The 24,553-nt window shown below is 41.8% G+C and overlaps 3 protein-coding genes across 3 annotated transcripts; all 3 read right to left on the reverse strand.

Moving 5' to 3' along the window:
* Positions 1-389: 389 nt before the first annotated feature.
* On the reverse strand, positions 390-4,518 carry LOC113134441 (uncharacterized). Its single transcript, XM_026313820.1, has 6 exons — positions 4,398-4,518; positions 3,983-4,309; positions 2,846-2,871; positions 1,197-1,512; positions 990-1,064; positions 390-622 (listed from the first exon to the last, which is right to left on the reverse strand). Exons 1-6 carry the CDS (start codon positions 4,438-4,440, stop codon positions 453-455), a joined length of 957 nt encoding a protein of 318 aa, XP_026169605.1. The 5' UTR covers positions 4,441-4,518; the 3' UTR covers positions 390-452.
* Positions 4,519-6,068: 1,550 nt separating this feature from the next.
* LOC113134401 (immunoglobulin lambda-1 light chain-like) lies at positions 6,069-11,782 on the reverse strand. Its single transcript, XM_026313778.1, has 6 exons — positions 11,678-11,782; positions 11,267-11,589; positions 9,438-9,489; positions 7,100-7,408; positions 6,893-6,967; positions 6,069-6,525 (listed from the first exon to the last, which is right to left on the reverse strand). Exons 1-6 carry the CDS (start codon positions 11,718-11,720, stop codon positions 6,356-6,358), a joined length of 972 nt encoding a protein of 323 aa, XP_026169563.1. The 5' UTR covers positions 11,721-11,782; the 3' UTR covers positions 6,069-6,355.
* A 1,283-nt stretch (positions 11,783-13,065) lies between these two features.
* Positions 13,066-18,781, reverse strand: LOC113134439 (immunoglobulin lambda-1 light chain-like). Its single transcript, XM_026313818.1, has 6 exons — positions 18,677-18,781; positions 18,276-18,588; positions 16,447-16,490; positions 14,128-14,436; positions 13,921-13,995; positions 13,066-13,553 (listed from the first exon to the last, which is right to left on the reverse strand). Exons 1-6 carry the CDS (start codon positions 18,717-18,719, stop codon positions 13,384-13,386), a joined length of 954 nt encoding a protein of 317 aa, XP_026169603.1. The 5' UTR covers positions 18,720-18,781; the 3' UTR covers positions 13,066-13,383.
* Between the last annotated feature and the right edge of the window lie 5,772 nt (positions 18,782-24,553).

Consider the following 24,553-nt stretch of genomic DNA (forward strand, 5'->3'; position numbering starts at 1 on the left):
TTTAGAAATATTTCTGAACAAAGTGAATTCACTGACACAGTTGAATCCATTTCTATTTTCTTCCTCTAAAATCAAACTTAAAGCCAAAAAACAAATGTTTATTTAACACAGTTTATTGAGAATGTTACACTGAAAGAGTTTGACAAACCTGCCACTCTCTGCATAATGTATGAAAAAGAAACACAATAACAGCAGAAATCATACAAACAGTAAAATATTTGCCACACACCTGATAATTAAGCTTCACTTTCAGTTCAGGTCACAATTAAAAGCAGGAAAGAAGAAAAGCTTCAAAATCAATTTTCCAATGACTGTATCAAACATGTGCATATAGAGAAACATTGTCCAAAGCAACACAACATGATATAAGTGACATTTGTGAAAAGTGCTGAAAGTGATGAATGAAATGAAGGGATGAGATGTGACGGTGAGAAAAGGTGAGCAGAAAACAGTCAGTCAGCATGTGAGCAGCAGGTGGACGGTCCCTTGTTTCTGAGGCTCATCAGCAGAGAGAGTCCACAGCAGTACAGCAGACTCTTCACTATCAGCACTGTGTACAGCAGACAGAGCAGCTTCACCCTGCACTCAGACTGGACAGGATCCAGAGGATCCAGGGGAACCACTGCAACAGAAAAGGAATCAAACAGACACAGGTTATTATGAGTTTGATGCTGGACTCATACATTGTGTTTGTGCAGCCACTTGGGGGCAGAAGAACTCCACACCAAGTGAACAAACTCCTGTCTGCCCTTTGACTTCACACACAGTCATTAGATTCATTCTGAATGTAGAAAGATGAATCAGTGGAGCTTTGAGATCTAGTCCCTAAAGTTGTTGTAGCAGCCTCAAAGGCCCAGGTTTAGTGTCGTCTATATTAGTATATGTGTCGGTGCTTCAATGCTGAGCAGAAAGTCAACAGACTGATATGCAGCCCTAACTGCAGCACAACATTGGAGCTGTCCATGCAGAGAGGCAGCAGCTGCTCTTACAGTCAGCTTGCTGCACAGCTGGCAGGTCTGCTGGCTCTCTCTCTGGAGGACAGGAGGCTGCTGGAGCTGGAACCTCTGAAACAGAAAAGGAGTCAAATGTTTGGAGCTGCAGTGACAAATGTCAGTCCTCTGCTGCTCTGCTCTGTTTGACAGGGTCTCCACATGAAGCTGAATCACTGCTGAACACAGTCACCAAGCCTTCATTACCTTGTTCTGTTTGGGCCTCCACTCTGCCCCCCTCGTGCTCCACGTAGCAGCGGTATTTATACGTGCTGTTCTCTGGCTGATGGACCAGCAGGATGGCGGCGGTGCGTCCCGACTCCCTGAGCTCCAGCTGCTCTCCCTCAGCAGGGGGCAGCTCCTCCAGCTGGCCGTTCTCCTTCTGTCTTTTCCAGGAGAACTGGACCAGAGGAGGAAACATGGCTGAGGCCAGACACAGCAGGGAGCTCTTCCCCTCCAGGTGGGCTCTGGATGCTGCTGGGTACACGCTCACCACAGGCTTCACTACCTGCTCATCTGAAGTTTGACAGCAGCAACAACAGCAAAGACAAAGATGGCAGCAATATCTCAACTCTGTCCATTTCTATTTAACGTCTAAATATCAGAAGATGAGAATATATGTATCAGCACAATATTATATCAATATATCTGCAATAGTTTTAATCACATATTTGACTGTTTTTAAAATCCACTGACAGTCAGAAGATTAACAGCATGAACAGATATTTCCTGATATAAATACAGTCGACCCCGTGAAGTCGCAGTTCAGAGTTCACTGTCTCCATCGTTCGTGGATTTTTCCTTAGAACCTAACTAACAGTTGTTTGCAGAAACCACAAATATCCTCCACAGTTATGTGTCAGAGGGGGTTAATGGTTGAAGGTATTAAAGGTGTTAAAGGTTGCTCTGGAAGACAACTAGAGTGGGTGGGGGGGTGATTCAAATCTGCAATAGAACTCATTCAGATCGTTCACCAGGGTTTTCACAGAAACTGATGTAAGATGTAACAGAGTCTGTGAGTTCATCCAGGTTTGTGGCAGCAGCTTCAAAAACACTCCAGTCAGTGCATTCAAAGCAGGCTTGTAGCTCCTGCTCGGTTTCTCTGGTCCATCTCTTGACAGTTCTCACTACAGGCTTTGCAGATTTGAGCTTTTGCCTGTATGTTGGTATGAGGTGGACCAGACAGTGGTCAGAGAGTCCTAAAGCTGCTCTGGGGACGGCATGATATGCATCCTTTATTGTGGTGTAGCAGTGGTCCAGAATATTGCCCTCTCTGGCAGAGTCCGGGTGCTGCTGCTCCGTGTTTGCGATCTCCTCAGCCAGCTGATGTAGCGCTTCACACACTCGCGCTTGCGGGGGAATGTAAACACTGACCAGAACACACAAGGAAAAGTCCTGCGGCGAGTAGAAGGGTTTGCAGTTAATGAAAAGCGCTTCCAGGTCAGGACAGCAGATCTTCTTCAACACTGTTACATCTGTACACCACCTCTCATTGATGTAAAAGCATGTCCCGCCACCGCGCGATTTCCCCGTTGCGTCTGAGTTCCGGTCCGCTCTGATCAGTAAGAATCCGGGCAGATGGAGCGTGCTGTCCGGTAAAGCTCCATTAAGCCAGGTCTCCGTGAAACACAGAGCAGCAGAGTTCGAAAAGTTCTTGTTTATCCGGGTAAGTAGGTGTATTTCGTCCATCTTGTTGGGTGGACAGCGGAGATTCGCCAGAAGTATGCTGGGCAACGTTGTCCTGAGACTACGCTGACAAAGTTTCACCAATGCACCAGCGCGCTTCCCGCATTTGCGCTTTCTGAGAAGCGCAGCCGCTCCGCCAACTAAAACGCTCCACAAAACGTCAGAGGAAAAAATATCTTGGGAGTACTGCCGAATGCTTAGCAGTTCAGCCCGAGTGAAACTTAACAAGTTAGAGAAACAAAGTGCAGGACAAACTAACAAAAATAACAAAAAAAATGGAGAGCTCCAGACCGAGGCAGCCATCCGCGGCACCATCTTGAATTGACCAGGAATAAAATAAGGGAACTGAGGGAACTAGCCAAGTTGTTTCTGTGACCAAACCAAACTTTGCCATAGGACTGTAAAATCATAAAACACTAATTTAATATGATTGACTAATATGACACTGCAAAACAAAGATGGCCGCCCTGACAGCTCCCAGAGGTGAAGTCTTACGACTTACGACGTCGATCGCCCCCTGGTGGCTGGTTGCAGTATAGGCCATAAACCCCGCCCCCTCCATATTAGCAGACGGGACATGAGCCAAACTAAAAACTCAAAGTGCAAATCAAACACATTTTTCCTGAAGCTGATTTCTGTCATTTTAGGTCGATGTTATCACACTGATTTGTGAACAAGTGTCATTTTTACGATCAGTTTGTTTTCAATAAATTATAGAAACTGGTGGATTTCAGGTGATTGACAGCTGTGATTGGCGGTCTGATGGCTCCACCTCTGGTCAGTATTGTGCAGAGTCTGGTTGGAAAATGTGTCACAAAAACAAGATGGCAGCTGCTGCGTTCACAATATTTTGGCTTCAGGTTTGCACAGTGACAGGAAGTGATGACGTGTCGTCCATCTTCATGAACAGTTCAGGGTGTTATGATGTGACAACACTTAGAATAATGTCGGGTTAGATTTAGGGACAGATCATAGTTTGGTTAAAATGAACAGTTAAGGTTAGACAGAGTCATCGCCATGGTTACAGCAACACTCAGGTTAATGTCAGGGAAAGATGGTGGTGAAGCTTTAAAACAAAACCAACAGTGATTCTCTGGTGGAGACTGGAAATGAACAGCAGCCTCTCGTGACAAAGTTCAGTGTTTGGTTGATGAACTGTAAGAACTTTGCTGATCCTCTAACTTTTCATCCAGCAGCATCATTATTATTACATGTGACCCTGCGCTGTGGTTTACTGCTCTCTTCCTGTCACAAACACTGTTTGACATCTGTTGGTTTTTGTTCAGGCTGCAGGGATCATTTCTGACTGTGGGAGTCATCCTTCCAACAGGAGCAGTAGTAGGTGGCTGAATGAGAGGGTTTAACTTTCTGAATCTGCAGCTCCCAGTTGTTCTTTTTCTTCACAGCTGAGAAATCATCTTCCTGAGGATGGTTGTAGCCTTTAGCTATGGCACCATTATTTCTTTGAATACGTAGAATCAGTGTGAATGTTTCTGTCTCTTTCTTCTGGTACCAGAAAACATAACTAGTGCTACACTGGTGAGTTCCTGCACAGCTGAATGAGACAGTTTGACCAGCTCTCCTGGTCAGAGATAACTGGTCCTGGATCAGCTCTGCTGCCATGACAACCAGCGCTGTGGAGAAACAGACAGATGAAGGTCAGTGTGACAGTGTTTGTTACAGGTGGAGTTTGTTGGCTCCTGATTGGCTGGAAACACTCACCTGAACACAGACAGCACAGAGCAGCAGCTGGGAGGAAAAGCATTTTGTGCAGTGGTGTTTCCTCTGGTGAACCTGGGGAGAAGTGGCGCTCTGATGCAGCTGAGGCCAAACAAGGACGAGCTGTGAGATCAGACCAGGACCACGTGGTTTCTAGCAGGTCCTCAGACCTCCCATCAGCACCTGGGGCCCACAGATTAGGCTGCAGCTGCTGATTGACAGCTCAGCTCTCAGCGGTGTGGTTTTCTGTTGAGTCTGAGGTTTTAAAGGAGAAAGAAAAATGACAAACTGTTGAGTTTAACAGTGAAAATTATCATTTCATGGCAGGAAAACTAAAGAATTAAAAGTCCATTATTTCCACGTCTTTTCTAAATCATTCTTTCCCACATACTTTTCTGTTTCATTGAACTTGTTCAGGGAAAAGTTTCTGCATCTTGATTTGAATCTGATGGAAAATAAAAAATCTGGGCCACGAAGATGCAGAAATACAAAAGACATTCATGTCCCCACAGACACATTGAGGTTGGTGGTGAGTTTAGTATCACACACTGTGTCACACACTGATCTAGAGAAGTTAACCTGAACTGTCCAACCAGGACAGATATCGAAGCATAATCATTTCTGAAGTCTGTGAAAAAAGCATCACTCACCTGCAGGATTGTTTATATTGTTGTTGTTACTGTGTATAGTTATTTATTGCTGTTTATTAAAGTGTCAGCATGTGTTCAAAGTGCCTGGTCTCAGGTCAGGTTTTGTACTTGTTCCCCCACTCGTACTGAACCTAGAACTGGGCCTGTAGATCAGTCAGTGTATGTTGTGCGGTACAAGTGAGCATAGGCGTTAGATCCAGGTCTGGGAGGAGATCCCCCAGGACGCCATCAGCCACAGTGAAAATGATCATTTCATGTTGAACTGCTGTGATGAAAATAAACACCTCTGTACAGTTGTGTTGGGGCTGAGCAGGGGCCACAGCTGCCTTTGCTCTGGGGCCCTAACAGGAGAGTGTGGCCCTGCTGTCAGTCATTTGTTTCCTTGGTCATTTTCTGAATTAAACTCAATCGTATCATGTTTAACATCTACTAAAGTTTTATTTTCAGTATAAATGATGTTTTTCCTCACAGCAGTAATTTTTAAGCAGCTTGTAAATAACGTCCTAGTATATATATAAATTTAAACAAACTTTCAGTTGATAGTAAATCACTCATACTGTATATGTGACTTAATATACATTTGAAATATGGTGTAAATTAATTGATACTGTATAAAAATGTTATTTACCTTTCCATGGTGTTTTATTCATGTGTGTAAACAACAGTGTCGTCAGCGTAGAGTTTGACATCAACACTGACACAGTTGTAAAATATGGTAAATGTGCTAAATAACAAACACAACATGGATCCTTCTGACAACACCCACACCTACTGGACTATATATCACAGATTCATGTTCCTAATCATTTTTTTTGTTCTTTGCATTTTATTAAAAATATTTTTAGAAATATTTCTGAACAAAGTGAATTCACTGACACAGTTGAATCCATTTCTATTTTCTTCCTCTAAAATCAAACTTAAAGCCAAAAAACAAATATGTTTATTTAACACAGACACTGATATTTTTCAGTTTATTGAGAATGTTACTCTGAAAGAGTTTGACAAACCTGCCACTCTCTGCATAATGTATGAAAATGAAACACAATAACAGCAAAAATCATACAAACAGTAAAATATTTGCCACACACCTGATAATTAAGCTTCATTTTCAGTTCATGTCACAATTAAAAGCAGGAAAGAAGAAAAGCTTCAAAATCATTTTTCCAATGACTGTATCAAACATGTGCATATAGAGAAACATTGTCCAAAGCAACACAACATGATATAAGTGACATTTGTGAAAAGTGCTGAAAGTGATGAATGAGATGAAGGGATGAGATGTGATGGTGAGAAAAGGCGAGCAGAAAACAGTCAGTCAGCATGTGAGCAGCAGGTGGACGGTCCCTTGTTTCTGAGGCTCATCAGCAGAGAGAGTCCACAGCAGTACAGCAGACTCTTCACTATCAGCACTGTGTACAGCAGACAGAGCAGCTTCACCCTGCACTCAGACTGGACAGGATCCAGAGGATCCAGGGGAACCACTGCAACAGAAAAGGATTGAAACAGACACAGGTTATTATGAGTTTGATGCTGGACTCATACATTGTGTTTGTGCAGCCACTTGGGGGCAGAAGAACTCCACACCAAGTGAACAAACTCCTGTCTGCCCTTTGACTTCACACACAGTCATTAGATTCATTCTGAATGTAGAAAGATGAATCAGTGGAGCTTTGAGATCTAGCCCCAAAAGTTGTTGTAGCAGCCTCAAAGGCCCAGGTTTAGTGTCGTCTATATTAGTATATGTGTCGGTGCTTCAATGCTGAGCAGAAAGTCAACAGACTGATATGCAGCCCTAACTGCAGCACAACATTGGAGCTGTCCATGCAGAGAGGCAGCAGCTGCTCTTACAGTCAGCTTGCTGCACAGCTGGCAGGTCTGCTGGCTCTCTCTCTGGAGGACAGGAGGCTGCTGGTGCTGGAACCTCTGAAACAGAAAAGGAGTCAAATGTTTGGAGCTGCAGTGACAAATGTCAGTCCTCTGCTGCTCTGCTCTGTTTGACAGGGTCTCCACATGAAGCTGAATCACTGCTGAACACAGTCACCAAGCCTTCATTACCTTGTTCTGTTTGGGCCTCCACTCTGCCCCCCTCGTGCTCCACGTAGCAGCGGTATTTATACGTGCTGTTCTCTGGCTGATGGACCAGCAGGATGGCGGCGGTGCGTCCCGACTCCCTGAGCTCCAGCTGCTCTCTCTCATCAGGGGGCAGCTCCTCCAGCTGGCCGTTCTCCTTCTGTCTTTTCCAGGAGAACTGGACCAGAGGAGGAAACATGGCTGAGGCCAGACACAGCAGGGAGCTCTTCCCCTCCAGGTGGGCTCTGGATGCTGCTGGGTACACGCTCACCACAGGCTTCACTACCTGCTCATCTGAAGTTTGACAGCAGCAACAACAGCAAAGACAAAGATGGCAGCAATATTTCAACTCTGTCCATTTCTATTTAACGTCTAAATATCAGAAGATGAGAATATATGTATCAGCACAATATTATATCAATATATCTGCAATAGTTTAAATCACATATTTGACTGTTTTTAAAATCCACTGACAGTCAGAAGATTAACAGCATGAACAGATATTTCCTGATATAAATACAGTCGACCCCGTGAAGTCGCGGTTCAGAGTTCACTGTCTCCGTCGTTCATGGGTTTTTCCTTAGAACCTAACTAACAGTTGTTTGCAGAAACCACAAATATCCTCCAGTTTTTAATGGATTTTTTCATGACAACATATAATTTTTCATGCATTTTAGACCTAAATTATTAAGAACAATATAATTTACTAATTTTCGTCACTGATTTTTTTACTAATAATGTGTTAAGCTGAGTTTGAGAATAAATTAAAGTGTTTTGGGAGCATGTCTGGGGACATATTTAGGGTTTTGACATTTATAGGCTTTTTTTTTTTATTTGACCACATCCAAAATTCACAGTTTTTCACAATTCTCAGATGCTTTAGGAATGTAACCCCTGTGAATTTCGAGGGTTTACTGTCGTATTAAAGAATTTATTCCTTACAAAAATACAAACACATTTTTCTACAATAGATTTGGTTTGACTAAACTAGTGTCAACATGTTTTTATATTTTCTTTTCTACACAGCTTTAATTTCTCTGTATAAACCTCAGTTACAAAATGTTTTATATTTACACTAAATTCCATTTTGTACTAAATATAATAAAATCTCAACTTAGTGTTTTTTACCATTATTAAAATCTGAATAAACTCTACATTATAGTAAAGTCATGGTGTAGTTCAATAAATGTTAGAAAGTCTGTATTGGACAGTTATAACTGGAAAACATATGTAATTAAGAAAATACGTATATTTTGTCTGCAAGTTGTTTGGATATTGAACCTGCTGCTTTGTTCAGGCAGGTATATATATATATATAGTTTTTTATACTGTGATTTCCTTTGCATTTTATTTAATCATTTATTTTTGTAGTTTTATCCTTTTTGCTCTGCACTTCAGGAAACAGTCGTTAGAGTTAAAGCTCAATACAATTAAATTTTGTCTTGATTTAAAATATTTTTCCTCATTATTAAAGTATTTTCCACATTTTCACTCTTCCATAAATTGAGGTTCATTCATCAGATCTACATGATTAACGTTTTATGAAATATTTAAATTGTAAAACAGAATCATATATATGAGTGTTATACTGTATAACTAATACACAATGTATTATATACACATTACGTTTATTAATAATGTTAATTACTAAACCTTTTAATGTTCATTACACAGATATGTGTGTTATTATATACAATACTGATTTTTCCTGTAGATTAATATTTTTTCTTACGAAATCAATATTTACAACAATGTAAAATATTTATAATTAAATAAAATTTGTACATTTTTTAAAGATGTTAATTCCAAGACTATATTGAAGTATAATTTTCTTCATAGCAAAATAACATTTAAATGCTGTAAAGACTGAGAGTGAATGTGAAGAATCCTGCTCATCATTGAAATTCACTTTGATTAATTCCAGATTTTGTTCAAAAAGTCAACTGAGCAGGAAAATCCTCCACAATCATTCATGTGGAATTTCATTTCTTTCAGGAGAGAGAAGAGAGAAAAGAAAAACAGTGTGAGCCTTCATTAAACAGCAGCTGATGAGAATCCACAGCCCAGTTCCAATAGAAAACTTTCTGGACTCTTAAAACTCTTTGAGCTCCTGCCGAAATCAAGAATTCCTTCTGGTGTGCACTGACATTTAAACATCTGTTCACATGTTGTTGAACTTTGTCATTTAAGAACGGCCGCAGAAGGAACTCTGGACTAATGATGGAAAACTAACATGGAAAGTCTGAAGCAGCAGAAACTGACTTTAAACACATTTTACACTTCACAATAAAACAACTGAAGGGAAAGGAAAGTTTGTTCTTACCTGTTACAACCAGTTTAGTCCCAGAGCCAAAGATGAGGTACAAATGTCCCCCCACAGTGAGAGAGAGTGCAACAAAAACCTGGTGCAGCTGAATGTGTCAGCTGAGGTGAACCAGTCCAGATTATGAACCAGTTTCATGTTTCAGCTCCATCATGTGTTTCTCTAATGTTCAGATCAACACGACTGTCTCTGCTTTTCTTCTCTTTATTGTCCAGACTGAAACATCTCAACAACTATTTCAGCTGCTTCACACGTTCATGTTCCCTTCAGGATGAACCGTAATAACTTTGCTGACCCTCGGACTTTTCATCCAGCGCCACCATCAGGTCGACATTTGAATGTGTCCAACACTTTGGTTTATCAACAAATACCTGCACCACCAATGACATTCACATCACCGTTTGTTGTTAAGTGTTTTTAGGAGAAATGTGCATGTTAGCAAGTGTTAGCATGCTAACACGCTAAACTAAGAACTCATTGAAAATGACACTGACATTTGTATTGATGCTAATTATTTAAAATCCAGCTCCACATAAACCTCATCAACAGAAACATGAAATAAATGTGTCGTGTTGTTGATGGTGAATATTACAGATTTGATCCTTTGGTGAATCTCACTGTCACTGACTTCAGGTCAAACAAGGACTGAGCAGCAATAAAATAAGGGAACTGAGGGAACTAGCCAAGTTGTTTCTGTGACCAAACCAAACTTTGCCATAGGACTGTAAAATCATAAAACACTAATTTAATATGACTGACTAATATGACACTGCAAAACAAAGATGGCTGCCCTGACAGCTCCCAGAGGTGAAGTCGTAAGTCAATGGCCCCCTGGTGGCTGGTTGCAGTCACTGTCTGTCCTGACCGCTGTTTGTTTTACCTTTGTCGTTAGTGTATTGATTAGGTTCAGCTGTGTCTTGTTAGTGTGTCTTGTATAGTATTTCAGTCTCAGTCATTCTGCCTTTAGTTGTTTGGTCAGTGTGTTGTCTGTTGTGTTTTGGTTTTCCACCTCTACGTAGATCCTGGACTTTATTGTCTTCAGTCTTGGTCAATGTTGTCCTCACTGGACTTTAATAAATTGAACGTCCCCAGACTGTCTTGTCTCGGCTCTTGGGTTCTTTGTCTGCATTTGGGTCCTCACCTGGTGGTTTCCTGACAGCTCCTCACTGGTTTCACATGAAAATGAATGCACTCTGATCAGAGCGTCCATATGAACCGTATGAACGAGGACATGAAGTGGCCTGACAGTTTCTGCAGACTGACAGGAGGAGACACAGAAACTCAGAGTTTCTTGGAGAAAAGCTGCCAAAGACCAGGTTAGTTTCCCAGAGTCATTTACTGGGACTTTCAGTGATCTCTGTTCCTGGACCAGAAAGGTTTCCCTCAGCTCAGGGTCAAACTCTGGTCTAAGTTTTCACTAAACCTGCTTTCTGGAAGACCCCAACACATTGTTGTGTTCATGACAATGACTTGTTAACATTTATTAAAATCTGCTAAATGATTCAAACCAGGTGCTGCAGTGTTTTCAGTTAGTCTTGGAATATGGACAATAAACCTCAGACATTGTCCTGAAGTTCAGACACTCATGAAACATCAGTTTCATCATCTTGGATCAGTTGTAGTTCTGCATGTTGATTATTTTAATTGTATGAAGTAAAGATGAGTTTAAAAGGAAGATGATATTTTGTCATCAGAATCATTATGACTGTGGCTGAGATGGAGGTGAAACATGTGACCCTGGGCTGTGGTTTACTGCTCTCTTCCTGTCACAAACACTGTTTGACATCTGTTGGTTTTTGTTCAAGCTGCAGGGATCATTTCTCACTGTGGGAGCTTAACTTCCAACAGGAGCAGTAATAGGTGGCTGCATGAGAGGGTTTAACGTTCTGAATCTGCAGCTCACAGCTGTTCTGTTTCTTCACAGCTGAGAAATCATCTTCCTGAGGATGGTTGAAGCCTTTAGCTATGGCACCATCACTCTTGTCAATATACAGAATCAGTGTGAATGTTTCTGTTTCTTTCTTCTGGTACCAGAAAACATAATCATAGTCACACTGGTCAGTTCCTGCACAGCTGAATGAGACAGTTTGACCAGCTCTCCTGGTCAGAGATAACTGGTCCTGGATCAGCTCTGCTGTCATGACAACCAGCGCTGTAGAGAAACAGACAGATGAAGGTCAGTGTGACAGTATTTGTTACAGATGGAGTTTGTTGGTTCCTGATTGGCTGGAAACACTCACCTGAACACAGACAGCACAGAGCAGCAGCTGGGAGGAAAAGCATTTTGTGCAGTGGTGTTTCCTCTGGTGAACCTGGGGAGAAGTGGCGCTCTGATGCAGCTGAGGCCAAACAAGGACGAGCTGTGAGATCAGACAAGGACCACGTGGTTTCTAGCGGGTCCTCAGACCTCCCATCAGCCCCTGGGGCCCACAGATGAGGCTGCAGCTGCTGATTGACAGCTCAGCTCTCAGTGGTGTGGTTTTCTGTTGAGTCTGAGGTTTTAAAGGAGAAAGAAAAATGACAAACTGTTGAGTGTAACAGTGAAAATGATCATGTCATGGCAGGAAAACTAAAGAATTAAAAGTCCATTATTTCCACGTCTTTTCTAAATGATTCTTTCCCACATACTTTTCTGTTTTATTGATCTTGTTCAGGGAAAAGTTTCTGCATCTTGATTTGAATCTAATGGAAAATAAAAAATCTGGGTCATAAAGATGCAGAAATACAAAAGACATTCATGTCCCCACAGACACATTGAGGTTGGTGGTGAGTTTAGTAACACACACTGTGTCACACACTGATCTAGTGGGGTGCCAGTCAGCATAGGTGTTAGATCCAGGTCTGGGAGGAGATCCCCCAGGACGCCATCAGCCACAGTGAAAATGATCATTTCATGTTGAACTGCTGTGATGAAAATAAACACCTCTGTAAAGTTGTGTTGGGGCTGAGCAGGGGCCACAGCTGCCTTTGCTCTGGGGCCCTAAAGGGGGCTGTGGCCCTCCTGTCAGTCATTTGTGTCCTTAGTCATTTTCTAAATTAAACTCAATCGTATCATGTTTAACATCTGCTAAAGTTTTATTTTCAGTATAAATGATGTTTTTCCTCACAGCAGTAATTTTTAAGCAGCTTGTAAATAGCGTCCTAGTATATATATAAATTTAAACAGACTTTCAGTTGCTAGTAAATCACTCATACTGTATATGTGACTTAATATACATTTGAAATATGGTGTAAATTAATTGATACTGTATAAAAATGTTATTTACCTTTCCATGGTGTTTTATTCATGTGTGTAAACAACAGTGTCGTCAGCGTAGAGTTTGACATCAACACTGACACAGTTGTAAAATATGGTAAATGTGCTAAATAACAAACACAACATGGATCCTTCTGACAACACCCACACTTACTGGACTATATATCACAGATTCATGTTCCTAATCATTTTTTTGTTCTTTGCATTTTATTAAAAATATTTTTAGAAATATTTCTGAACAAAGTGAATTCACTGACACAGTTGAATCCATTTCTATTTTCTTCCTCTAAAATCAAACTTAAAGCCAAAACACAAATATGTTTATTTCACACAGACACTGATTTGTCAGTTTATTGAGAATGTTACATTGAAAGAATTTGATAAACCTGCCACTCTCTGCATAATGTATGAAGAAGAAACACAATAACAGCAAAAATAATACAAACAGTAAAATATTTGCCACACACCTGATAATTAAGCTTCACTTTCAGTTCAGTTCACAATTAAAAGCAGGAAAGAAGAAAAGCTTCAAAATCATTTTTGCAATGACTGTATCAAACATGTGCATATAGAGAAACATTGTCCAAAGCAACACAACATGATATAAGTGACATTTGTGAAAAGTGCTGAAAGTGATGAATGAGATGAAGGGATGAGATGTGATGGTGAGAAAAGGCGAGCAGAAAACAGTCAGTCAGCATGTGAGCAGCAGGTGGACGGTCCCTTGTTTCTGAGGCTCATCAGCAGAGAGAGTCCACAGCAGTACAGCAGACTCTTCACTATCAGCACTGTGTACAGCAGACAGAGCAGCTTCACCCTGCACTCAGACTGGACAGGATCCAGAGGATCCAGAGGAACCACTGCAACAGAAAAGGATTCAAACAGACACAGGTTATTATGAGTTTGATGCTGGACTCATACATTGTGTTTGTGCAGCCACTTGGGGGCAGAAGAACTCCACACCAAGTGAACAAACTCCTGTCTGCCCTTTGACTTCACACACAGTCATTAGATTCATTCTGAATGTAGAAAGATGAATCAGTGGAGCTTTGAGATCTAGTCCCTAAAGTTGTTGTAGCAGCCTCAAAGGCCCAGGTTTAGTGTCGTCTATATTAGTATATGTGTCGGTGCTTCGATGCTGAGCAGAAAGTCAACAGACTGATATGCAGCCCTAACTGCAGCACAACATTGGAGCTGTCCATGCAGAGAGGCAGCAGCTGCTCTTACAGTCAGCTTGCTGCACAGCTGGCAGGTCTGCTGGCTCTCTCTCTGGAGGACAGGAGGCTGCTGGAGCTGGAACCTCTGAAACAGAAAAGGAGTCCAATGTTTGGAGCTGCAGTGACAAATGTCAGTCCTCTGCTGCTCTGCTCTGTTTGACAGCGTCTCCACATGAAGCTGAATCACTGCTGAACACAGTCACCAAGCCTTCATTACCTTGTTCTGTTTGGGCCTCCACTCTGCCCCCCTCGTGCTCCACGTAGCAGCGGTATTTATACGTGCTGTTCTCTGGCTGATGGACCAGCAGGATGGCGGCGGTGCGTCCTGACTCCCTGAGCTCCAGCTGCTCTCTCCCAGCAGAGGGCAGCTCCTCCAGCTGGCCGTTCTCCTTCTGTCTTTTCCAGGAGAACCGGACCAGAGGAGGAAACATGGCTGAGGCCAGACACAGCAGGGAGCTGTTCCCCTCCAGGTGGGCTCTGGATGCTGCTGGGTACACGCTCACCACAGGCTTCACTACCTGCTCATCTGAAGTTTGACAGCAGCAACAGCAGCAAAAACAAAGATGGCAGCAATATTTCAACTCTGTCCATTTCTATTTAACGTCTAAATATCAGAAGATGAGAATATATGTATCAGCACAATATTATATCAATATATCTGCAATAGTTTAAATCACATATTTGACTGTTTTTAAAATCCACTGACAGTCAGAAGATTAACAGCATGAACAGATATTTCCTGATATAAATACAGTCGACCCCGTGAAGTCGCGGTTCAGAGTTCACTGTCTCCATCGTTCATGGATTTTTCCTTAGAACCTAACTAACAGTTGTTTGCAGAAATCACAAATATCCTCCACAGTTTTTTATGGCCTTTTTTGTGGCAACATATAATTTTTCATGCATTTTAGAGCAAAATTATTAAGCAGAATATAATTTACTAATTTTTGTCACTGATTTTTTTACTAATAATGTATTAAGCTGAGTTTGAGAATAAATTAAAGTGTTTTGGGAGCATGTCTGGGGACATATTTAGGGTTTAGACATTTATAGGCATTTTTTTTTTTTGACCACATCCAAAATTCACAGTTTTTCACAATTCTCAGATGCTTTAGGAATGTAACCCCTGTGAATTTCGAGGGTTTACTGTCGTATTAAAGAATTTATTCCTAACAAAAATACAAACACATTTTTCTACAATAGATTTGGTTTGACTAAACTGGTGTCAACATGTTTTTATATTTTCTTTTCTACACAGCTTTAATTTCTCTGTATAAACCTCAGTTACAAAATGTTTTATATTTACACTAAATTCCATTTTGTACTAAATATAATAAAATCTCAACTTAGTGTTTTTTACCATCATTAAAATCTGAATAAACTCTACATTATAGTAAAGTCATGGTGTAGTTCAATAAATATTAGAAAGTCTGTATTGGACAGTTATAACTGGAAAACATATGTAATTAAGACAATATGTATATTTTGTCTGCAAGTTGTTTGGATATTGAACCTGCTGCTTTGTTCAGGCAGGTATATATATATAGTTTTTATACTGTAATTTCCTTTGCATTTTATTTAATCATTTATTTTTGTAGTTTTCTCCTTTTTGCTCTGCACTTCAGGAAACAGTCGTTAGAGTTAAAGCTCAATACAATTAAATTTAGTCTTGATTTAAAATATTTTCCCTCATTATTAAAGTATTTTCCACATTTTCACTCTTCCATAAATTGAGGTTCATTCATCAGATATACATGATTAACCTTTTATAAAATATTTAAATTGTAAAACAGAATCATATATATGAGTGTTATACTGTATAACTAATACACAATGTATTATATACACATTACGTTTATTAATAATGTTAATTACTAAACCTTTTAATGTTCATCACACAGATATGTGTGTTATTATACACAATACTGATTTTTCCTTTAGATTAATATTTTTTCTTACTAAATCAATATTTACAATGTAAAATAAGAAAATTTGTAAATTTTTTAAAGATGTTAATTCCAAGACTATATTGAAGTATAATTTTCTTCATAGTAAAATAACATTTAAATACTGTAAAGACTGAGAGTGAATGTGAAGAATCCTGCTCATCACTGAAATTCACTTTGATTAATTCCAGATTTTGTTCAAAAAGTCAACTGAGCAGGAAAATCCTCCACAATCATTCATGTGGAATTTCATTTCTTTCAGGAGAGAGAAGAGAGAAAAGAAAAACAGTGTGAGCCTTCATTAAACAGCAGCTGATGAGAATCCACAGCCCAGTTCCAATAGAAAACTTTCTGGACTCTTAAAACTCTTTGAGCTCCTGCAGAAATCAAGAATTCCTTCTGGTGTGCACTGACATTTAAACATCTGTTCACATGTTGTTGAACTTTTTCATTTAAGAACGGCTGCAGAAGGAACTCTGGACTAATGATGGAAAACTAACATGGAAAGTCTGAAGCAGCAGAAACTGACTTTAAACACATTTTACACTTCACAATAAAACAACTGAAGGGAAAGAAAAGTTTGTTCTTACCTGTTACAACCAGTTTAGTCCCAGAGCCAAAGATGAAGTAGTACCTATATCCCCCCACAGTGAGAGAGAGTGCAACAAAAACCTGGTGCAGCTGAATGTGTCAGCTGAGGTGAACCAGTCCAGATTATGAACCAGTTTCATGTTTCAGCTCCATCATGTGTTTCTCTAATGTTCAGATCAACACGACTGTCTCTGCTTTTCTTCTCTTTATTGTCCAGACTGAAACATCTCAACAACTATTTCAGCTGCTTCACACGTTCCCCTCAGGATGAACCGTAATAACTTTGCTGACCCTCGGACTTTTCATCCAGCGCCACCATCAGGTCGACATTTGAATGTGTCCAACACTTTGGTTTATCAACAAATACCTGCAGCACCAATGACATTCACATCACCTTTTGTTGTTACGTGTCTTTTGGAGAAATGTGCATGTTAGCAAGTGTTAGCATGCTAACACGCTAAACTAAGAACTCATTGAAAACGACACTGACATTTGTATTGATGCTAATTATTTAAAATCCAGCTCCACATAAACCTCATCAACAGAAACATGAAATAAATGTGTCGTGTTGTTGATGGTGAATATTACAGATTTGATCCTTTGGTGAATCTCACTGTCACTGACTTCAGGTCAAACAAGGACTGAGCAGCAATAAAATGTGGGAACTGAGGGAACTAGCCAAGTTGTTTCTGTGACCAAACCAAACTTTGCCATAGGACTGTAAAATCATAAAACACTAATTTAATATGATTGACTAATATGACACTGCAAAACAAAGATGGCCACCCTGACAGCTCCCAGAGGTGAAGTCGTAAGTCGATGGCCCCCTGGTGGCTGGTTGCAGTCACTGTCTGTCCTGACCGCTGTCTGTTTTACCTTTGTCGTTAGTGTATTGATTAGGTTCAGCTGTGTCTTGTTAGTGTGTCTTGTATAGCATTTCAGTCTCAGTCATTCTGCCTTTAGTTGTTGGTTCAGTGTGTTGTGTTTTGCTTTTCCACCTGTACGTGGATCCTGAACTTTATTGTCTTCAGTCCTGGTCAGTGTTGTCTTCACTGGACTTTAACAAATTCAGCATCACCAGACTGTCTTGTCTCGGCTCTTGGGTTCTTTCTCTGCATTTGGGTCCTCACCTGGTGGTTTCCTGACAGCTCCTCACTGGTTTCACATGAAAATGAATGCACTCTGATCAGAGCGTCCATATGAACCGTATGAACGAGGACATGAAGTGGCCTGACAGTTTCTGCAGACTGACAGGAGGAGACACAGAAACTCAGAGTTTCTTGGAGAAAAGCTGCCAGAGAGCAGGTTAGTTTCCCAGAGTCACTTACTGGGACTTTCAGTGATCTCTGTTCCTGGACCAGAAAAGTTTCCCTCAGCTCAGGGTTAAACTCTGGTCTAAGTTCTCACTAAACCTGCTTTCTGGAAGACCCCAACACATTGTTGTGTTCATGACAATGACTTGTTAACATTTATTAAAATCTGCTAAATGATTCAAACCAGGTGCTGCAGTGTTTTCAGTTGGTCTTGGAATATGGACAATAAACCTCAGACATTGTCCTGAAGTTCAGACACTCATGAAACATCAGTTTCATCATATTGGATCAGTTGTAGTTCTGCATGTTGATTATTTTAATTGTATTAAGTAAAGATGAGTTTAAAAGGAAGATGATATTTTGTCATCAGAATCATTATGACTGTGGCTGAGATGGAGGTGAAACATGTGACCCTGGGCTGTGGTTTACTGCTCTCTTCCTGTCACAAACACTGTTTGACATCTGTTGGTTTTTGTTCAGGCTGCAGGGATCATTTCTCACTGTGGGAGTCAGACTTCACACAGGAGCAGTAGTAGGTGGCTGCATGAGAGGGTTTAACTTTCTGAATCTGCAGCTCACAGCCGTTCTGTTTCTTCACAGCTGAGAAATCATCTTTCTGAGGATGGTTGTAGCCTGAATAAATTTGACGATTACTTTTATCAAAACGTAAAATCACTGTAAATGTTTCTGTGTCTTTCTTCTGGTACCAGTAAACATAACTATTGTCACACTGGTCAGTTCCTGCACAGCTGAATGAGACAGTTTGACCAGCTCTCCTGGTCAGAGATAACTGGTCCTGGATCAGCTCTGCTGCCATGACAACCAGCGCTGTAGAGAAACAGACAGATGAAGGTCAGTGTGACAGTGTTTGTTACAGGTGGAGTTTGTTGGCTCCTGATTGGCTGGAAACACTCACCTGAACACAGACAGCACAGAGCAGCAGCTGGGAGGAAAAGCATTTTGTGCAGTGGTGTTTCCTCTGGTGAACCTGGGGAGAAGTGGCACTTTGATGCAGCTGAGGCCAAACAAGGACGAGCTGTGAGATCAGACGAGGACCACGTGGTCTCTAGCGGGTCCTCAGAACTCCCATCAGCCCCTGGGGCTCACAGATGAGGCTGCAGCTGTTGATTGACAGCTCAGCTCTCAGTGGTGTGGTTTTCTGTTGAGTCTGAGGTTTTAAAGGAGAAAGAAAAATGACAAACTGTTGAGTTTAACAGTGAAAATGATCATTTCATGGCAGGAAAACTAAAGAATTAAAAGTCCATTATTTCCACGTCTTTTCTAAATGATTCTTTCCCACATACTTTTCTGTTTCATTGAACTTGTTCAGGGAAAAGTTTCTGCATCTTGATTTGAATCTGATGGCAAATAAAAAATCTGGGCCACGAAGATGCAGAAATACAAAAGACATTCATGTCCCCACAGACACATTGAGGTTGGTGGTGAGTTTAGTAAAACACACTGTGTCACACACTGATCTAGAGAAGTTAACCTGAACTGTCCAACCAGGACAGATATCGAAGCATAATCATTTCTGAAGTCTGTGAAAAAAGCATCACTCACCTGCAGGATTGTTGATATTGTTGTTGTTACTGTGTATAGTTATTTATTGCTGTTTATTAAAGTGTCAGCATGTGTTCAAAGTGCCTGGTCTCAGATCGGGTTTTGTACTTGTTCCCCCACTCCTACTGAACCTAGAACTGGGCCTGTAGTTCAGTCAGTGTATGTTGCGCGGTACAAGTGGGGTACAAGTCAGCATAGGTGTTAGATCAGAATCAGAATCAGATTGAGCTTTATTGCCAAGTGTGTGCACACACACACAAGGAATTTGTTTAGGTACAGGGAGGGGTACTCCAGCGCAAACAGACATAAATACAAATGCTACAAAGGATCAAACAGTAAACATAAATGCTACAGAAACAAATGCTACATAAAACTAAAGAAAAATGCACAGATAACCTGAAGACAGAATGTAAGGGGAACTAATTGGTGTGCAAAGAGCAAGAAGGTGCCAGTGACATAGTGCAGGTGGTAGGAGGGAATGGTGGAGAGCTATGAGTTTAAGAGTTGGATGGCCTGAGGGAGAGTTTAATCTGGAGGAGTGATGGGATGATGGTGTTGAACACCGAGCTGAAGTCCACAAACAGAATCCTTACATAAGTCCCTGGTTTGTCCAGATGTTGCAGGATGTAGTGCAACCCCATATTTGACTGCATCGTCCATGGACCGATTGGATCGGTAGGCAAACTGCAGAGGGTCCAGGGAGGGTCCAGTGATGTTCTTCAGGTGGGCCAACACCAGTCTTTCAAAGGACTTCATGACCACAGATGTCAGAGCCACTGGTCTGTAGTCATTGAGTCCTGTGATTTCTGGCTTCTTGGGGATGGGAATGATGGTGGAGCGTTTGAAGCATGCAGGGACTTCACACAGCTCCAGTGATCTGTTGAAGATCAGAGAGAAGATGGGAGCCAGCTGGTCAGCACAGGTTCTGAGGCATGTTGATGAAACCCCATCTGGTCCTGGTGCTTTCCTTCTCTTCTGCTTCCTGAAGAGCTGACACACATCGTCCACACTGGTCTGAAGTATAGGAGCGGGGGAGAGGGGGTTAATGGTTAGAGGTGTTAATGGTGTTAAAGGTTGCTCTGGAGGACAATCAGAGCGGGTGGGGGGTGATTCAAATCTGCAATAAAACTCGTTCAGATCGTTCACCAGCGTTTGATTGCCTATTGAGGAGGGGGATGGAGTCCTATAGTTGGTTATTGTCCTCAGTCGTTAGCTGTAAACTGGTTTTCCAGCTTTTTGGAGTCTCTTAGCTGCTCTGATCTCCTTATTCAGTGTGTTCCTGGCCTGATTGTACAAGACACATCTCCACTTCTGTAGGTATCTCCTTTGGCTTGACGAAGCTGTCTGAGTTTTCCAGAGAACCATGGTTTGTCGTTGTCGTATGTTAAGAAGGTCCGGGTGGGAATGCACATGTCCTCACAGAAACTGATGTAAGATGTAACAGAGTCTGTGAGTTCATCCAGGTTTGTGGCAGCAGCTTCAAAAACACTCCAGTCAGTGCATTCAAAGCAGGCTTGTAGCTCCTGCTCGGTTTCTCTGGTCCATCTCTTGACAGTTCTCACTACAGGCTTTGCAGATTTGAGCTTTTGCCTGTATGTTGGTATGAGGTGGACCAGACAGTGGTCAGAGAGTCCTAAAGCTGCTCTGGGGACGGCGTGATATACATCCTTTATGGTGGTGTAGCAGTGGTCCAGAATATTCCCCTCTCTGGTGGGGCACTTGATGTGCTGCTTGAATTTGGACAGTTCGTGGCTCAAGTGTGCTTTATTAAAATCTCCGAGGATGATAAAGACAGAGTCCGGGTGCTGCTGCTCCGTGTTTGCGATCTCCTCAGCCAGCTGATGCAGGAATGTAAACACTGACCAGAACGCACGAGAAAAAAGTCCCGCGGCGAGTAGAAAGGTTTACAGTTAATGAAAAGCGCTTCCAGGTCAGGACAGCAGATCTTCTTCAACACTGTTACATCTGTACACCACCTCTCATTGATGTAAAAGCATGTCCCACCACGGCGCGATTTCCCCGTTGCGTCTGAGTTGCGGTCCGCTCTGATCAGCTGGAATCCGGGCAGATGGAGCGCGCTGTCCGGTATGGCTCCATTAAGCCAGGTCTCCGTGAAACACAGAGCAGCAGAGTTCGAAAAGTCCTTGTTTATCCGGGTAAGCAGATGTATTTCGTCCATCTTGTTGGGTAGAGAGCGGAGGTTCGCCAGATGTATGCTGGGCAGCGCTGTCCTGAGGCCGCGCTGACGAAGTTTCACCAGCGCACCAGCGCGTTTTCGTTTTCTGGGAAGCGCAGCCGCTCCGCCACTTAAACGCTCCACAAAACGTCCGAGTGTACAAAATTTGGAGGAAAATATCTTGGCAGTGCTGCCGAAGGCTTAGCAGTTCAGTCCGAGTGAAACTTAATAAGTTACAGAAACAAAGTACAGGACAAACTAACAAAAATAACAAAGTAACTGGAGAGCTCCAGACCGAGGGAGCCGTCCGCGGCGCCATCTTGAGTTGGTATATATAGATCCAGGTCTGGGAGGAGATCCCCCGGGACACCATGAGCCGACCCATCAGGAGCATGTCCAAATGTTGTTGGGAGTGCATCCACACTTAGTCACATTATGAGTTTCTGTGATGAAACTGACACAAGTTGGATCTTCAGTGAGATTTTGAAAACAGCCTCTGTTGTTATGTCGTTTTGTTCTGAACTAATTATACAACATACACTAGTAAAGATTTTCACCATGAGTAGTTTGTTGATGTGGAGCCACCATTTCATTGAAGTGTTCCCTTCATTTTTCTGAGCAGTAAAGTTGATGAAGCGTCAGTGTTGGACTCTGGGAATGAGAACGGGCTCCTGCTGCTGTCGGACTTTATTCAGGAAACATTAGAGACCAACCAGTGATGTGGTCGTTTAGTTTACTGGACTTGGTTTAATGAAGAGACTGGAAACAAAGATGGCCGCCCTGACAGCTCCCAGAGGTGACGTCCCTGTAAGTCGATCGACCTGGTGGCTGGTTGCAGTATAGGCCATAAACCCCGCCCCCTCCATTTTAGCAGACGGGACATGAGCCAAACTAAAAACTCAAAGTGCAAATCAAACACATTTTTCCTAAAGCTGATTTCTGTCATATTAGGTCGATGTTATCACACTGATTTGTGAACAAGTGTCATTTTTCTGATCAGTTTGTTTTCAATAAATTATAACAACAGGTGGATTTCAGGTGATTGACAGCTGTGATTGGCGGTCTGATGGCTCCACCTCTGGTCAGTACTGGTCAGAATCTGGTTGGAAAATGTGTCACAAAAACAAGATGGCAGCTGCTGCGTTCACAATATTTTGTTCACAGCCCAGGCATGTGACCCTGGGCTGTGGTTTACTGCTCTCTTCCTGTCACAAACACTGTTTGACATCTGTTGGTTTTTGTTCAGGCTGCAGGGATCATTTCTCACTGTGGGAGCCAGACTTCAAACAGGAGCAGTAGTAGGTGGCTGCATGAGAGGGTTTAACTTTCTGAATCTGCAGCTCACAGCCGTTCTGTTTATTCACAGCTGCGAAATCATCTTTCTGAGGATGGTTGTAGCCTTTAGCTATGTCACCAGAATACCTGTCAATACGTAGAATCACTGTGAATGTTTCTGTCTCTTTCTTCTGGTACCAGAAAACATAACTACTGCTACACTGGTCAGTTCCTGCACAGCTGAATGAGACAGTTTGACCAGCTCTCCTGGTCAGAGATAACTGGTCCTGGATCAGCTCTGCTGCCATGACAACCAGCGCTGTAGAGAAGCAGACAGATGAAGGTCAGTGTGACAGTGTTTGTTCCAGGTGGAGTTTGTTGGCTCCTGATTGGCTGGAAACACTCACCTGAACACAGACAGCACAGAGCAGCAGCTGGGAGAAAAAGCATTTTGTGCAGTGGTGTTTCCTCTGGTGAACCTGGGGAGAAGTGGCACTTTGATGCAGCTGAGGCCAAACAAGGACGAGCTGTGAGATCAGACGAGGACCACGTGGTCTCTAGCGGGTCCTCAGAACTCCCATCAGCCCCTGGGGCCCACAGATGAGGCTGCAGCTGCTGACTGGCAGCTCAGCTCTCAGTGGTGTGGTTTTCTGTTGAGTCTGAGGTTTTAAAGGAGAAAGAAAAATGACAAACTGTTGAGTTTAACAGTGAAAATGATCATTTCATGGCAGGAAAACTAAAGAATTAAAAGTCCATTATTTCCACGTCTTTTCTAAATGATTCTTTCCCACATACTTTTCTGTTTCATTGAACTTGTTCAGGGAAAAGTTTCTGCATCTTGATTTGAATCTGATGGAAAATAAAAAATCTGGGTCACGAAGATGCAGAAACACAAAAGACATTCATGTTCCCACAGACACATTGAGGTTGGTGGTGAGTTTAGTAACACACACTGTGTCACACACTGATCTAGAGAAGTTAACCTGAACTGTCCAACCAGGACAGATATCGAAGCATAATCATTTCTGAAGTCTGTGAAAAAAGCATCACTCACCTGCAGGATTGTTGATATTGTTGTTGTTACTGTGTGTAGTTATTTATTGCTGTTTATTAAAGTGTCAGCATGTGTTCAAAGTGCCTGGTCTCAGATCGAGTTTTGTACTTGTTCCCCCACTCCTACTGAACCTAGAACTGGGCCTGTAGTTCAGTCAGTGTATGTTGCGCGGTACGAGTGGGGTGCCAGTCAGCATAGGTGTTAGATCCAGGTCTGGGAAGAGATCCCCCAGGACGCCATCAGCCACAGTGAAAATGCTCATTTCATGTTGAACTGCTGTGATGAAAATAAACACCTCTGTAAAGTTGTGTTGGGGCTGAGCAGGGGCCACAGCTGCCTTTGCTCTGGGGCCCTAACAGGAGACTGTGGCCCTCCTGTCAGTCATTTGTGTCCTTAGTCATTTTCTAAATTAAACTCAATCGTATCATGTTTAACATCTGCTAAAGTTTTATTTTCAGTATAAATGATGTTTTTCTTTACAGCAGTCATTTCTAAGCAGCTTGTAAATAACGTCCTAGTATATATATAAATTTAAACAGACTTTCAGTTTCTAGTAAATCACTCATACTGTATATGTGACTTAATATACATTTGAAATATGGTGTAAATTAATTGATACCTTTCCATGGTGTTTTATTCATGTGTGTAAACAACAGTGTCGTCAGTGTAGAGTTTGACATCAACACTGACACAGTTGTAAAATATGGTAAATGTGCTAAATAACA

Source organism: Mastacembelus armatus, chromosome 17 (genome assembly GCF_900324485.2).
Source record: "Mastacembelus armatus chromosome 17, fMasArm1.2, whole genome shotgun sequence".
NCBI classification, from domain to species: Eukaryota; Metazoa; Chordata; class Actinopteri; order Synbranchiformes; family Mastacembelidae; genus Mastacembelus; species Mastacembelus armatus.